This window comes from Podarcis pityusensis, assembly GCF_964106645.2.
Source record: "Podarcis pityusensis genome assembly, chromosome: 1".
Taxonomy (NCBI): Eukaryota; Metazoa; Chordata; class Lepidosauria; order Squamata; family Lacertidae; genus Podarcis; species Podarcis pityusensis.
This window is the reverse complement of record NC_138028.1, coordinates 22,176,121-22,192,278: the sequence shown is the minus strand read 5'-3', so window position 1 is coordinate 22,192,278 and position 16,158 is coordinate 22,176,121. Positions and strand designations below refer to the sequence as shown.

At 43.0% G+C, this 16,158-nt stretch overlaps 1 protein-coding gene across 1 annotated transcript in view; it reads right to left on the bottom strand.

Moving 5' to 3' along the window:
- ITPK1 (inositol-tetrakisphosphate 1-kinase) overlaps positions 1–16,158 on the bottom strand; it is a 129,115-nt gene that overhangs the window by 10,147 nt on the left and 102,810 nt on the right. Inside the window, exons 5-8 of the mRNA XM_080991471.1 lie at positions 3,864–3,962; positions 3,092–3,132; positions 999–1,164; positions 194–261 (exon numbers count right to left, since the gene is read on the bottom strand). Of these exons, the coding sequence (XP_080847597.1) occupies positions 194–261; positions 999–1,164; positions 3,092–3,132; positions 3,864–3,962 (374 nt within the window). The remainder of the gene's footprint in view (positions 1–193; positions 262–998; positions 1,165–3,091; positions 3,133–3,863; positions 3,963–16,158) is intronic.

Sequence of the window (16,158 nt, the reverse complement as noted above, 5' to 3'; positions counted from 1 at the left end):
AAGGTGCAATTAAAACATTTCAAGAGGCTTTCTTGGATGATTTTGATTTGCAACTTTGCTGTAGCAGCAACCACTCCTAGAATAAACCAGGAAAGAATGGCTTTGGAATGGAGAGATTGTTGCAAAAAGGGGCCTTGAGATCTGTTTTGTTGCTTGAGTCACTGTATTCAGAAATAGGTCTTGTTATACTTACTGCTGTTAGGACTGAAGAGGATTCTGGCTTTGATACGTTGTGGCTGTTGAAAAATATCGATTCTCTATCTGCAGCGTGTAATAGTAAGAAAAGCATAAACGTTAAAACAGAACTCTGGAGCTGGTGATTTATAGGTGATTACAGTGCTGTACAGGTAGCAGAAAACCCTTCCTTCTACATTCAAATCATTATTCTTGGCTCCTTAAGGGATTTGAATAGATAAATGCAACACCAGGGGGCAGTGCAACCCAGGAACTCTATGTGTCTTTGCGATATTTGCAACTCGTTTAGAAGTCCTGGGACGATTTTACATCATCCCTTCATTTGCACCAATCCAGAACAAGCACTGCAATGCTTCATCACAACATAATGGACAGGGAGGTGGTACCTTTGCTGCAAAAGGGAGGGGACAGGAGCTTTTAATTAAATTGCTGTTGTATTTTTGAAAAGAAAAATATTGGGGGGAGGCACTAGTGATGTCACAAACAGGTGCACGTGGCTCCTCACAACACTTGCAAAAGCAATGCACGTGGACACATACAATATGATGGGCTGTGTGCTGGGAAAATGTGATACATTTCCAACCAAAGGCTTCCCTTCAAACAAAGACATCTGGATTCTGTGTAACAGAATGAGAAAAAGTAGAACATCTACTGCAAAACAACAACAACGGCAAACATGATTATCCATCATGACCTAAAGCCCAATTCTTGAGAAGGCAGGTTCAGGGGAGTCCTCCCCTTTGGCCACCAAGATTTCTTTCCCATTCAGCCTTGCACCAAAAGTGCCATTCTCAGAGGTTTACCTGAAATGCCTGCTGAGAAGTTCTTCACAGACGGTCTCTTCACCACAGTGTATGACTCTCCAACCACAAAGACTTTGTATAGGACGGCGTTGTGGTTGATGAAGCTTTGGATCACACACGGAGGCTGGATAGCTTTCAGGCCTTCTTGGTTGAATATGATGGCCATCTGAAAAATGGAGAGGGGAAACCACATATTCTTACAAGGACTTGCAATCAAGCGTAATTAACACACATTACGTGGCGTACAGGATCACTGTCGTACCAGTGGCTCCCTGCAGCAGTAACACAGATGCGCACATAATCATTTTTAAGTCTGGAGAAGGTGCGGCTTCCACCTTGCACCTTGGGTGTGTTCATCATGCAAATTGCCAAGTGGATGAAGAGCCCACTTTGGCTGCCTTTACATTTAGTATTCAGATGAGTCAACGCAGAAAACAGCTTTCTGAATTATTTTATGCAGCGTTTGGTTTGGGGGTGGGGGGTGGGGTGGGAAAGAGACTGAAAGAAACTAAAGATGCTTATCAGAGATCTCATATGAGCAAAAATAACATTTTAAACCTTGAATGAACAAGTATGGACTGACAATAAAACCTTTTATTTTAGCAGTTTTGCATGACACAGCAATGAACCAATGGTCCATATCCAGCTTTCTGGGCAGGGTCTGTGCGACTTCTGTTGACTCACAGTTATGGTTTCTTTTGTACTGAGCAGTTGGGGACACTTTGCTGCTTTCACCTGCTGCGCTAACTTTAGAATCATGGAATCATAGAATCATAGAGTTGCAAGGGACCCTGAGGATCTGTACAGTGGTACCTCGGGTTACATACGCTTCAGGTTACATACGCTTCAGGTTACAGACTCCGCTAACCCAGAAATAGTACCTCGGGTTAAGAATTTTGCTTCAGAATGAGAACAGAAATCGCGTGGCGGCCCCATTAGCTAAAGTGGTGCTTCAGGTTAAGAACAGTTTCAGGTTAAGAACGGACCTCCGGAACGAATTAAGTACTTAACCTGAGGTACCACTGTACTTTAAAAGTACAAAGTATAATTTAACATGAAAACTCTTTAAAAGCAAACCAACAGCCAGCCCACTGAATCTCTGAAGTCAGTGCCACTGCTTTGCTGAAGATTTGGGTTCAGAATTTAATTAACGTCTTCTTAAGCTTTATTCCATACTTTTCCGTCAGGTAACCCAAGAGCAACAAAGAGCATCCTTTTATCAGTGTGTGCTGCATGTGGATAACATGGAGACCTAAAGAGGCATTCCTATCAGTTGCTGCACAGGTATGAAGCTCTCTTTTTACAGATGCCTGTCAATGCAGAGGCTGAATACCTTCCAGGTAGTTAAAGCTAAAGGGCTGGGATTTAGTTGCTGGAATTTTTTTAAATGTCTCTGTACTAAATAGAATTAGGAACTCTCTAATGTTAATTTGGAGAAGAACACTTCAATAATAGTATTTCATTAACTGATTATCAAGTGTTTATTAATTTGGCTTGCAGAATGAGAAAACTGTGATGCCCAGTATGAGTTATGAGACAATTAGCAATGACTTCTGATTTTTTTTTTAAAAAAGAGAAGAACCTTCCCTACTTCTCCTTCAGATATATAAACAAAACTACCAATGGGGGCGTGGGACGCAGGTGGCGCTGTGGGATAAACCACAGAGCCTAGGACTTGCTGATCAGAAGGTCAGCGGTTCGAATCCCCACGATGGGGTGAGCTCCCGTTGCTCGGTCCCTGCTCCTGCCAACCTAGCAGTTCGAAAGCACCTCAAAGTGCAAGTAGATAAATAGGTACCGCTCCAGCGGGAAGGTAAACAGCGTTTCCATGCGTTGCTCTGGTTCGCCAGAAGCGGCTTAGTCATGCTGGCCACATGACCCGGAAGCTGTCTGCGGACAAACGCCGGCTCCCTCGGCCCATAGAGCGAGATGAGCGCCGCAACCCCAGAGTCGGTCACGACTGGACCTAATGGTCAGGGGTGCCTTTACCTTTACCTTTACCAATGGGGGCAGTTTCTCTCCTCCTTTTCTACTAGGACTTCCAACAAAGGCACTTTTTAATTTTTCATCAGGCAGAAGATGGAGATACTCACCTCATGCGAGTTGGTTCCATGGGCCACTCTTGTCTTACAGACTACATGAACAAAAAAGGAGAAATGCTAACTTTGAGTAAATAGGGTAGAACAAAACCAAAACACTCTTCACTGTGACTACCAGAGCCCTGCTGGGGGCAAGAGGGTCAGCACTGGTAACAGGCTGTGCTAGTACATTTTGGGGCCTAATGCAAAGGGATGGTTTTAACCTTTAAAGCACTAAGTGGACTGGGCCCAATTTTTTTGTTGGTCTGCCTGCAGCCTGCCCCAACCTGACCACACGTTAAGATCAGCTTTGTGGGCCCTCCTGGTGTGTCCACCCACATGGTTTGTAAGATGAGTGGCCATGGGAAAAGGGACTTTCTCTATGGTGGCTACCACAGTTTTGGAATACCGTTCTCTCAATGCCACCAATATAATCAGGGACCCAGGTCTTTCACAATGACCCTGGAAAATCATTCCATACAATCCGGAAAGAATCAAACAATGGGGAAATCTGTTGCATCACACTGTGATGCTTGGTGAGAGCTTTCCTGCATACTATGTAGTGTACAGCACACACAGTAAATCAAAGACACACACATTAGTCTAGGGGTGGGGGAACGTTTTCCAGCCTAGGGGCCACATTCTATTCTGGACAACGTTCCGAGGGCCACAGCCAAGTACTGTTTTCAACCTTCTTTTCCGAGATGTGCTGATTATCAGAATACATTGCAGGGGATAATACCCTAGTTGCCTATTATTAGGTGAAATGCAAAGTCTGTTGACATACTGAATGGGAATGCAATTCCATTCTTCTCTATTTGCTGCAACGTGTCACCTCCACAAGCACTTGTCAACTCCATAAATGGTGGAGAACAGATCCTTTCATCTGAAAAACAAGTGGGGAGGGAACAGAGAGAGTAGATTGAAGTAGTCTGTCCACATTGTTCAATTTGTGCCAGTACTGGCTTTCTAAGGAACAGTTTTGAACCCAATATTTACAACATTCTCTTCCCTTTCCCCTTATGCCTGAAATCTGGAGGAGCTCACTTCATGCATCTAGTCCATAAAACCTTATGACACAATAGATTTGTTAGTCTTTAAGGTACTGCAGAACAAAGAGGCCTGCCCTGCACATCATGTCAGACTATAACGTTTAACTATGGGCAGTGCAAATGCACAACATTTGTTATTGGCTTACCATTTGTGGTTTGTTTTGAGGAATCAAACCACGAGCACAAGTTTGGACGAAACAACAAGCCAAAAGCTAGCTGCTTGTTGCTCCTAGCTCAGCAAAAATGCAGAAGAGCAAAGTGGGGACATTTGGGCAGTGAGCACCAATTTGCTTCTCACTGACATTTAACCACTGCTAACCACTGACTATGGTTTAATGTAGAGGTAGCAGCAGGCCCAGATTAAAGCAACTGGACGTCCTAAGCTAGGATACCTTGGGAGGCCCAAACTTAATAGCATATGATCATGAGAAACAAAATCTTGTTCTCTTCTTTATCTATGCAATGAAACTAGATCATTGCTGAAATTTTAGCATTGATAAAAAGCCTATTTTTAAAAATAAATTTATAATCTTTAATAAGTTTACAAAAGTATGGAAGTAATGAAAACATTCACACAGAACATTCATAGGGGAATCATAGCTATGCTGTAACATTACACTACATACAAAGTCAGAACAGTTTCTTTCAAGTTATTTTGGATGCAAACGTATCAATTATATCATTAAAATCAGTAAGTCACAATTCATCATTTTCTATGCAGAGCATGCTTAGATGAGACAACCAGTCTCAGGACATTGTTGACCGTAAATCATTCTTTATCCTTCTTAGTCTAGAAAATGATCTTTGGCCAGTACAGTTTGTGACCATTAAACAGAGGAACAATCTGAAAATTGTTTCCACATTGGGAAAAGCTGTCCAAATTTTCTCCAGGAATATTATTTGATACATATCTTGGTGGTGAGCTTGTTTAACGTACAGGTGGAAGTGCAAGAGATCATGGACTAGACTAACCTCAACATCCTTTGGATACTCTTGCATCAGCATCTCAACACCATTGTGAATCTGTTCCTTGGCTGTTTGCAGGTTCACCAAAAATGGAAAATTGCCAGCTGCACTCCTACACACTGTTGCTGTTCTGTCTAGGTTGACTTCAAGGCCATCCAGGACAGGGATAAATGAATTTACCCTAAACATGTCTCTTAGAGAAAGTTTGTCTACGGCAGTGATGGCCAAACTTGGCCCTCCAGCTGGTTTTTGGACTACAACTCCCATCATCCCTAGCTAACAGGACCAGTGGTCAGGGATGATGGGAACTGTAGTCCCAAAACAGCTGGAGGGCCAAGTTTGGCCATCACTGGCCTAAGGCTTCGGGTGCTGTCTGATCATTGTTCCCCTGCCCTCGGTACTCACTGCCTTCTTTTCACAGATTCGTACTCTACATCTGGTAGAGTAAATTTTGCTTGCTGTTTGATTTCATCAAAATTAGCCTGAATGTTTGATACAGACTGCAATAGTGAGCTGTAAATATCTGCACATGTGTTCATTTTGCAAACTTTGGAGTGACTTGCTAATCCTATGAGATTGGTCTAGCAAATGCCTCCAAAGGTGAAGCATGAAAATGAATTCAATTTCTTCCATTTTCTGCAGAAGCTTTTTACCCTGTCATCTAGTATCTCCTTTTTCAGTTTCATCACAAGCTTTCTTGTCAAGTTTGTTAACATGGAGTCCATATGATTTTTAGAATTTCCATGGGTTTGAACAAGATAAGTGTGGTGCCAAGCATCAAATCCAGTAGAAGATAGAGTTTATAGTAGAGGTTGGTTAGAGAAAAGTCTGCACACAAAACCGTAGACTGGGTAGATTTCTCCATTGACTTTGATGGAGTAGAATAAATTATTTGAGCAGAACCAGGCTGGGTTTTTGAATGCTTGCTTCAAAATGGCAAAAGGTCCACCGCAGTGCTAATATTCCAATGGACCTTTGTCCAGTGATCTGAACACTTGCATTGCTTAATAGTTGACTTTATCATTTGAATCCGAGTAGCTTTAAAGCCTCCATGAACTTTACTAAACAGACTCATACATCATGTGCTTAATGTTACTTAGCAACTGGGCCTAGAGAATAAAATCTGCCTTTTTAAAAAAAAAAAAACAACCAGGCAAGAGACCAAGGCCCCTCTAGAGTCTGAGTCTCTGGGCTGCAGCCCACTCAGCCCAAATGTAAACCTGGCACTGGGTGGCAACTGCCGATTGGGCAATTGGGAAGCACTGTGGGAAGCTGACAAGTGAGCAGGACAACCCACCTATTGATCATCTGACATCACAATTATGCAAAGTGATTTGACGCTTGTGTTGTCCACCACACCTGCCAAAGTTGGCCAGAAATGTTCCCTACCCTTGGGTTTAACATGAGATACAAACACAGCCATTGTTTTAGCTGCAATAGACTAACACTGTTACTCCTCCGGAAGTTTTGCTTCTTTTAGTTATTCAGAGGAGGTCTATTTTTGGCTTTCCCTTTGAAATATGGGAGGGCATCCTTGAGCATCATTATGATGTCTGAAATGTGGATAGAGAAAATTATGGCCTATACAACCAGCTGAAAGCAGTCCTCTACAAGGTATTTGAAGTTTATTTTCAGATATGGGACTGGCACATCTGTGAGTCACACCCTTCACACTGACACTCCCTTCCAGAAAAGGGAAAGTGCAGTTCTATTTATTTATCTTATTAACTTACGGCTACTTTTTGCCTACCCTTCATCCCAAAGCTACATAGTAAAAATACACGCAATCACAAAGCACACCATAATATACAAACTCATTCAATACATCAAAACAGGAAGAGCAACTAAAAATACAAAGCAGGCTATCTATTGCTGTGGAGGCCCAGAGAACAAAGACACCTCCTCATGCATGGGCAGAATAAGACTGGGACAGGTGCTCCTTTCATTTGTTTAGGTTCCAGGCTGTTTTTGGCTTTAAAGATAAGCATTGCCACTTTGCATCAGGCCCAGAAGCAGCTAGTGAGACAGCCACTGCCATATCATTACAGTGATAGAAACTGAGGTTACTAGAACATGGGTCAGTGGCTGGGCTACCCCTGTTCAGGAAAGGCAAACCAGCCAAAGTTGGTAAAAGGCATTCTGGGCCACCAAGGCATTAAGTGACAGACGTGGATCTAGGAGTACCGCCCTAAATAGGCATCTGCTTCTTCTAGGGGGAGCAGTCCCACCTAGACCAGGCTGTACACCTAATTTTAAGTGGTGTAGCTAGGGGAAGAAGGTGTGGCAGCACTTCTCTTCTGCTTGGAGGTGGGGAATGAGTGACTACTTCCCTGCCTTCCTATTCACCTCTTGACTCTAAGGCTGCCCTGCTTCTTAACATCCATATCCATTCCTTGTGAAGCAAGAATAAATTAAATTAGGGGCCGTACATGATTTACTGAAGTTTGCAGAAGCATAAAGTAACGCTACCAATTCTTGTTCTTAACCTGTGAACTAAGTTTCAATTCAGATTCAAGTGCATGAATCTAGTTGTATATGCTAGTCTAACTTGCATAAGCATATACAATTGGCCCATTGCCCATGCTGGCTGGGTGCTAATAGGACAACATCTGTAGTATCACAGGTTTGCCATCCCTGCCGTTAAGCCATTATTTTATTGCAATGCACTGTAGCAGGCAAAAAGAAAGGGAGGATGACAGACAAACTGATGTTTTGAGGTCGCTTTGGATCTAAAAATAACACCTTCCAAACAAAATTAAGTTCTCCCAGCTTCAAAGCTTCCTTCTCCTTGCCATGATGAAACAGGCACCAATATTTGAAAGTGACAGGACTGCAATACTTTTAAGTTCCCAGGCAGAAGAAAGTTCCTTAACTTCAATTAAGAACTTGCACCTGATTTAGCCAAGATACAAGGGACTCTTTCTCGCCTTGACTGAGTCCCCATCCACATGTCTAAAGCTCACAAATATCTATTGGCGCCTGCCATGTAAATTCAAAGAGAAGTCTAGTTCCACCTTTGTTCCCCCAGCTTGTCTTCCATGGAAACTCCAATGGGGGAAAAAAAAACCTTACAGAAGATTTGTTTTGTATGTACGATATCATCACCTATTTTCAGCATTCATTCTGTGTCGCTGCCAAGAGTGTCCTACTCTCCAATGATCTCAAGCACAGGTGCACTGAGGGTCAGGGAAACTTTTCCTTGGAGGACACAGCCTACGCACAAAAAGGACGGGGGGGAAAGGGGCAATACATGTATACTTACTTACATACCCGTCACATTAACTCCCAGACATGGTGCTGTTTCAAAGCAGGCCACCATCTTTTGCACAATGCTCAGGGGAATCACAAAAGACTCAAAAGTGAACCTTGAAGCTGAAATGAATGTAGTGGAAGACGTAAGGGCACGTGGGGGTAACACAAACTTTTGTCCCGGTCAAGGTCCACATTCCCGTAGGGGCAAATCTTGTTGAAGGTGGGTAAATGAAAGTGTTCTGGGTTCAAGATAATCACGGCTACTTTAGATTGGAATTCCTAGTCTTACACAGAAACAAACCTACTGCATTTAATGGTGTTGTTATTGTATAATTATGTAGACGATTTTGTGTGTGTGTGTGTGTGTGTGCAACGCACCTACTGTTTTTGAAAGCTCATCATTTCTGACTTTAGTGTGCTACAGACACACACACACAAATGAGTAAATGAGTGGCAAGAAAGGGAAGTGAATGAGTAGGTAGGAAGGAACACTAATGGGATGGAAGATAATGGCAGGTTCAGGCACTGGGAACTGCATAAAATAAGGTTGGAGCTGCATGAGGCCCAATGGCTACAGGTTACCAAGCTGTGAATCAAGGAAGAGGGTAAATGAGATCAGAGGCACAGGAGAGGGAAAAGGGGGAATAAACAGGAGGCATTCTGAATTCCCCAGAACTGGTTCACTTTTGACCTTAAAAAGGCAGCTGATACTGCAAGTGGGGAACCCAGCAGACGCCACCCTCTTCCAGTGAACAGGCTCTTCCTTCTCAAATGCTGTTTTGAATCAAAGTGAAAGCCTAGCATGACACTAGTCAATTACATTCAGCATCAAGAGAGAATCAGTAAACGAACAAGCCCAAAAACATCCCTATGAAACTTGAGTAACTGTGTTTAAGGACATCTGGCCTCACAGCCTCCAAGGGAACTAGGCAGGTATGCATTTCAGTGAATTGATAAGGCTGTGATCCACAACCTGCACACATTTAAAGCCAAGTCTAAGGTTTAGAACAGATAACGTAAAGCATGAACAAAGTGCATCTCCTTCCAAACTGAAATAATTACAGAGATTTCATAGTTTCCTGGTATGTGAAGGCAGAACTTTGTCTTAATTATTCAGTACATGATGGAATTCCCCCCACCCCCAAATGACTCTTTAGAGCATTTAATAAGTTTTGAGATGGTAGCAGCTAACCTAAAGGCAGAAATATGCTTGTCTGCAGCTCCCTATTAGTGCCACCTTTATCTGCAGCTTGCCAGTGAAAGCATCTCACCTCCTCTGCCTAGGCCCTTTTATCATACAGAGAAAGCTACTGGCTTTGGGGAAATGAGAGAGTCAGTATAGAGCAAGAAGCATTTAATAGCAGATTTCACTGTTTCATCTCATCTCCCACGAACAAAATAGATTTGAGACCCAGTTATGTCATACTAATCCAAGGCTCGAGTAAACAACTACTGGTCCAACCCCCTCCTCTCCATGAAGGCTATATCGAGAAATCTTAGCTGCATACCAGCGTTAGGTAGCTGCTGTGGTTTCTCAGCAAAGCAAATGGTTTCCATGGGTGATAACCAACAGAAGAATAAAAACAGTAACTAATGTTCATTGGCAGGTTAGGACTGGGCAGCACGGAGTGGCCAGCATAAGAACAGGCCATTATTTCTGTGCTGTAATGAAACAACTGCCCTGTTAACAGCACTGGCTCGATTCAGCGTTGGTAGACTGATAGTCTGCCTGACACAGAGGTGGGCAGAGCTTCGCTGTGTGGAAGAAAACTCAGTTCCCCTCTTTGTTTTTATAGCAAGAATAAAACCAGCCTGTTTAGAAGTGTTTCAACACACAATTCCCTTGGAAGGTATAAGGAAACTTAAAATAATTTTCTAAATTCGAAAGATTCTACATGCCCAAGATTACATGGAACGCCAACAAAATATTTACTGCTGTAAGAAAAAAAATCAAGTTACAAGGGACTCTACAACAAAGAACAGATTAGGAACAAACATCTACCAAGAACAGAGAGTCAGTGTGGTGTAAAGGTTAGAGTGTTGGACTAGGACCTGAAAGAGCAGCGTTCGAATCCTCACTCAGCCATGAAGCTCACTGGGTGACCTTGGGCCAGTCACCATCTCTTAGCCTAACCTACCTCACAGGGTTGATTGAGAGGATGAAACAGGGAAGAGGAGAACCATATTCACCACCTTGAGATCCTTAGAAGATAACTGGGGAATATAAATGTAATAAAATAGTTGTGGGTGGGTGGGGTGGGATCTAAGGGCAATGTAAGGACTCTAATAACATAAGGACACTGCTATATCAGGCAAAAATCCATCTGGTCACAGCATTTATCTCTAACAGTTGGCCAGCCAGATGTCTCATGAAGCTTATAAGCAGATGTTTGGCAAATGTAAGCTTGCTCCTCAAAGGGCTACTTGGATTGCAATATCTGTTGGGGAAACTACATCTCCCAAGAGCCACTGGGGTTGTTCTTCCTGGCATGCAACCAGCACACTGAAGGGGAGAGGCATGGAGAAGTTTGTTCCCCCTCTTTCTGTGACCAAAGTGCCAGCTGTGTGAGTCTCATTTAAAAGGGAAACAGGGAGGGAGTCGGTGTGTGAATGGGAGGAAGGAATGACTTCCGGATTGGTTTCGGAAAAGAAGCCAAGTCATTTTTTTATTTTCCAATCGAATCTGACGTGAGCTGAGAGGAAGTCACCCATCTCCACTGGCAGTGAAGTCTGTAGGTTAATTTATGAAGTGTAAATGTCTTTCGCCCATGTAAACTTCACTGTGGTCCTCAATTAGGAAAAGAGGAGACAAATTGTATGCCCCAGTCTCTTGAGACCTAGTATTCAGTCCAGTGCTGGTACTTACTTCTGAGTGTACACATCTAGGCTTGCACCATTGGAAGGCAGCTTCTACTTCAACAGCAGAACTAAATCAGAGGGGATTTTCTTTTAAAGAGAGGAGGGTGAAAAAATCCTGACTTATTCAGGGCAGCTCTGCACAGTTTATTGTGGACTTGCTGCTGTTTATGCATTCATGTCTTTTCACAGCATCCACACAAGTTGTCTTCGAAAAAATGCTACTCCATATTCACCCCTGCACAAACCCCATTTATTTGTGTGTCTTTGTGTGGACATTGCAAAAGACTTGCGTGCATTGCATGCACAAGTACTGAGTCCACAATAAACAGCTGTGAGAAGCGCCCACAATGTACAGGTTAATTCTTGTTTTCAGTGGCAGAACATTTTACCTTCAAAATCAGAACTAGAAGATTAAGAGGATACCCTTTGTTATATCAGTTTACCGTTGCAAATGCAAAAATAAGGTTTGTTGTTTTATTTTGCTGAGTAGCGGGTAGGTCCTGTTAATGGAAACATTGTGTGCTTACATCTCTCTCTTGTGGAAAACACAACAAATACATCCAATTCTCTAACATGGCACAGTTCTTGAGACCCTTTGACAGTATAAGCAAGATTTTTTTAAAAAAAACAAAGAATCAGTGGTGCATAATGTTTATATGTTATGGTGGCAATGCAGTTACCTGCCTTTCTACTGCTGGCAAGACATATTAAAGCTAGTGTTATCACGCTGTGGAACGCGCCCTGTTGTGTTAACATTTTGAGAAGTCAAATCAATGTAGCAACAAAAGTCACACCGAACACTATGGTTCCAGCACACCACTGTTAAACTGCTTGTTGTGGAAGGATGAAAGAGAAGCTATGACCCAAAGAACGATTTTGTAAGTGTCTGAAAGGGACTGGTGTGGTTGGCCTTTCTGTAAAGAGCAGCATCTCCACTGTCTCTATGGCAGGTCCATCTTTGCCACAGCTAGATTCACAAATTTCTGCAGCCCTGCTGTAAGGAATATACTTCTTTCACTGGGGCCAGGAGCACTAACCAGGCCATCCCCTGCCCCCTAACCTCAGAAACAGGGGCTGCCCCTCTAGAGAGAATGAAGATCGTCTAGGCATAGTTATCTATACCATGAAAGTCTCTGCGGGTGACAATACTTAACTAAAGTGGGAAACGGTTTCTTTCTAAACCGCCATCGCAATAAAACGTTGCGTCACTACTGCATAGCAACAGGCAACATGCAAAGCGTTTTCTTGGCAGCTTTGAACTACCAGCTATGCACTGCGGTTGGCATCTATGTTAACATCAATTAAAAAAACCACACATTAAAGGCCACACACTCAACACCATCACAAACCCAGTAGGTGATGTCTATGTGGAACAGCCTGGAATTGCTTCAGCTGCTATCAAACATATGGTAATTTCATGAAGACAATTCCTTTTCGGTTCTGCTTGTGGTGGTTACATCAGTGCCCATCTTGGAGAGGTGTATATATATATATATACCTAATTTGCACAGTCTTTGCACCTTTGGAGGGCAGCATTTCCCAGCAGAGCAGCACACTGGGAAGAGGTCAGACTGGAAGAGCAGCAGCTTGAATTCCACTGAAGGGAAACAAGCAACCCCTTTCATGAAAGGATGTTAACAACAAGCCCCTTTCAACCACTGCCCTCGGTCCAACAATGAACTCAATGGACAGTACAATACCTGCTACAAGCTGAGAGGCTTCCTTTAAAGGCAACACACATACACACATACACAGAGTCCCGACATTATTCACAATCTGCTCAAGACAGACTGTTGCTGCTACAAATAGCAGTTTGCACTCGGAATGCTTCCCAGAAGAAAATTTCTCAACACTTTTTCTGAGTAATGACGTCACTGGTCTTTTAGGAGTAATAACTATGGTGAATGGGATTCTACAGGTGGCCTACAGCAGGTGAAACCTTTGCTAAAACATCTCTTAACGGCTACCCATATGCTAGCCATCAAAAGTCAAAGCTCCTGTGTTGATATACAAAGCCCTGAACAATTTGGGCCCAGGATACCTTAAGGATTGCCTGAGCCCTTATATCCTAGACTGATCACTGAAATCATCCAGGGGAGCTCCATTAGTAGTCCCCCATATTACAGATACCCAACTGGCCTCAACCAGAAGTCAGGTATTTAGTGTTGCCAGTTGTATGTTATGTATGGAACACTCTTCCAGCAGAGATTTGGTAGGCATCCTTGCCTTTGAGTTTCAGGTGTCTTTTGAAGGTGTCTTTATGCTGACAGGTCTGTTCAGTTCAAATTTCTCAAGACTGTTGTTTAGTCGTTTAGTTGTGTCTGACTCTTCGTGACCCCATGGACCAGAGCACGCCAAGCACTTCTGTCTTCCACTGCCTCCCGCAGTTTGGTCAAACTCATGCTGGTAGCTTCGAGAACACTGTCGTCCCCTTCTCCTTGTGCCCTCCATCTTTCCCAACATCACGGTCTTTTCCAGGGAGTCTTCTCTTCTCATGAGGTGGCCAAAGTATTGGAGCCTCAGCTTCAGGATCTGTCCTTCCAGTGAGCACTCAGGGCTGATTTCCTTAAGAATGGATAGGTTTGATCTTCTTGCAGTCCATGGGACTCTCAAGAGTCTCCTCCAGCACCATAATTCAAAAGCATCAATTCTTCGGCCATCAGCCTTCTTTATGGTCCAGCTCTCACTTCCATACATCACTACTGGGGAAACCATAGCTTTAACTATACGGACCTTTGTTGGCAAGGTGATGTCTCTGCTTTTTAAGATGCTGTCGAGGTTTGTCATTGCTTCTCAAAATTAGCTGGCCATTTAAACAATTATTTTATGTTGTTTTAAGGGCATTTTATATTTTATTGGTGTTGCAGATATTGTTGTACACTGCCTTGGTAATTTATGTGAGATGGTGGTATAGAATTTCTTGTATAAATAAATAAGGCAGACTAAACAACTAAGATGCCCAGGGAAACAGAAAAAAAGCTTTGATATGGCACTGAAAGGCTAACAGGTTCAGTGGCGCCAGTTGTACTTTGTTGGGGAGGATGTACCAGCTAGGGTGCTGTAACAGAGAAGCTTCTCTCCCTCGTTGGCGTGACACTGGTAGAAGTACTTTAAGATCACCAACCTCTGGTCCAAGCCTTGATTCTATTAGTGGGGTAGGAGAGCTGGAAAAAGAATTCCCATCTGGCAACCAATGTGCCCCTTTGGTTTCCGACAGTACATGGGCAGAAGAGTCAAAAAAGCCTGGGACACAAATTTTCATGGCCTGCTAGCAGCTATTTACCAGAAGGCTTAGTTTGGTCAGAACTGAGTATACGCTTTCAGAATTAATGCTAAATATATTACTTCTGGTAAATGAGGCACCGTAGCTGCTAGAGGGCTATGAAAATTTGTGTCCCAGGATTTTCAGACTCTTCTACCCATGTACTATCTGAAACCAAAGTGGCACATTGGTTGAAATATATTGTCATTAATTTCTGCTCTCCTACCCTGTGTGTGTGTGTGTGTGTGTGTGTGTGTGTGTGTATGTGTGTTTATTAACTTGCTGCCTTGATGTAAATGATAGGCGCAGAGAAAAATAATGGAGACCTGTGCAAAACTAGTCCATAAATGCCAGTCTCCAGCTGCACAGCTATCAGAAACCTTAAGTACGGAATTTTAGTTTGATATTTGTGTGTTAGGAAGTCACCTCAAATATTGGGGGGGGGGGACCCTCAATGGGCAGGAACAGGCCTAACTCCCTCCTTCAAATTGCAGAGCAGCAAACCTGGAATTTGCTTCATGACAGCTTAATTCATCTGAATTTATGTTGTCCTAACAAGAGACTCTGAATTGCAATATAAGGTAAATCAAAGAGAGAGCTGACATTCTGGCTGCTTTTCAGAGAAGAAACACAGCTAAATTCAACAATCTGGACACTTCTCACCATAGTCCAGTATGGCTTGTATAAAATAGGCTTTGATTTATTAGACAATCTATTTCCTTTCTGTCTGAGTTATTTAGTATCCCTTGCTAGACTTCAGTTTGTTTTTCTTTTCAGCTGTTTACAGGCTCAAATTTAGCTTTCAGAAAGTTTGGCTAGACAGAACTTAACGCATCACCCCAAATTACCAGAATGGGGTCCTTTTCTATATAAATGTATCTAGAACATTTGCATAAATGTTTTTGTGTTATCCTTTCTTATTTCAACACCAGAACTGGCCTGATTTTATACAAAGGATCCCCCCCCCGGGGGGGGGGGAGCAGGAGCACCAAAATTATGTTATTAGCATGTAAAAGCTGCAGTTTTTCTTTTGTGACAGAACTCACTGGTGTGAAGCGCCGCCGCCACTTTTTCTGCTTTTTGTGGCAGCCATTTTGTGCTGGCACCTTCAGCACTTTTATCAACATATGAGTACCAGCACCTTATTTCTTGCCAAGAAAAGAAGAAAACACTGAACAGCTGCTGTGCAGTAATACTGCAGTGGAACAAAGGGAACGCGTTTCCCAAGTTTTGAATTACATCCTATAACATTCAAGCATTAATTAAAAAAAAAACAACAACTAGCATTTTAAAACACCAGGGGCCCAGGAATACCTGGGCAAATAGGTGAGTTTTTAGCCATCTGCGGAACACCAAAATAGTTGGTGCCTCCAAAGGGAGTTCATTATACAAAGCAGGTGACACTGCAGATAAAAATCCCACTCCTAGTAAAGAAATGCCATTTACCTTCCCACCGCAGTGGTACCTATTTATCTACTTGCACTGGCGTGCTTTCGAATTGCTAGGTTGGCAGGAGCTGGGACAGAGCAATGGGAGTTCACCCCGTCATGGGGATTCGAATCGCCGACCTTCTGATCAGCAAGCCCAAGGGGCTCAGTGGTTTAGACCACAGCGCCACCCGCGTCCCATGCATTCTGAATATAGTACTACGTGATAGTTCTGAACATGTTTAAGGTATTGCTATTGACTTA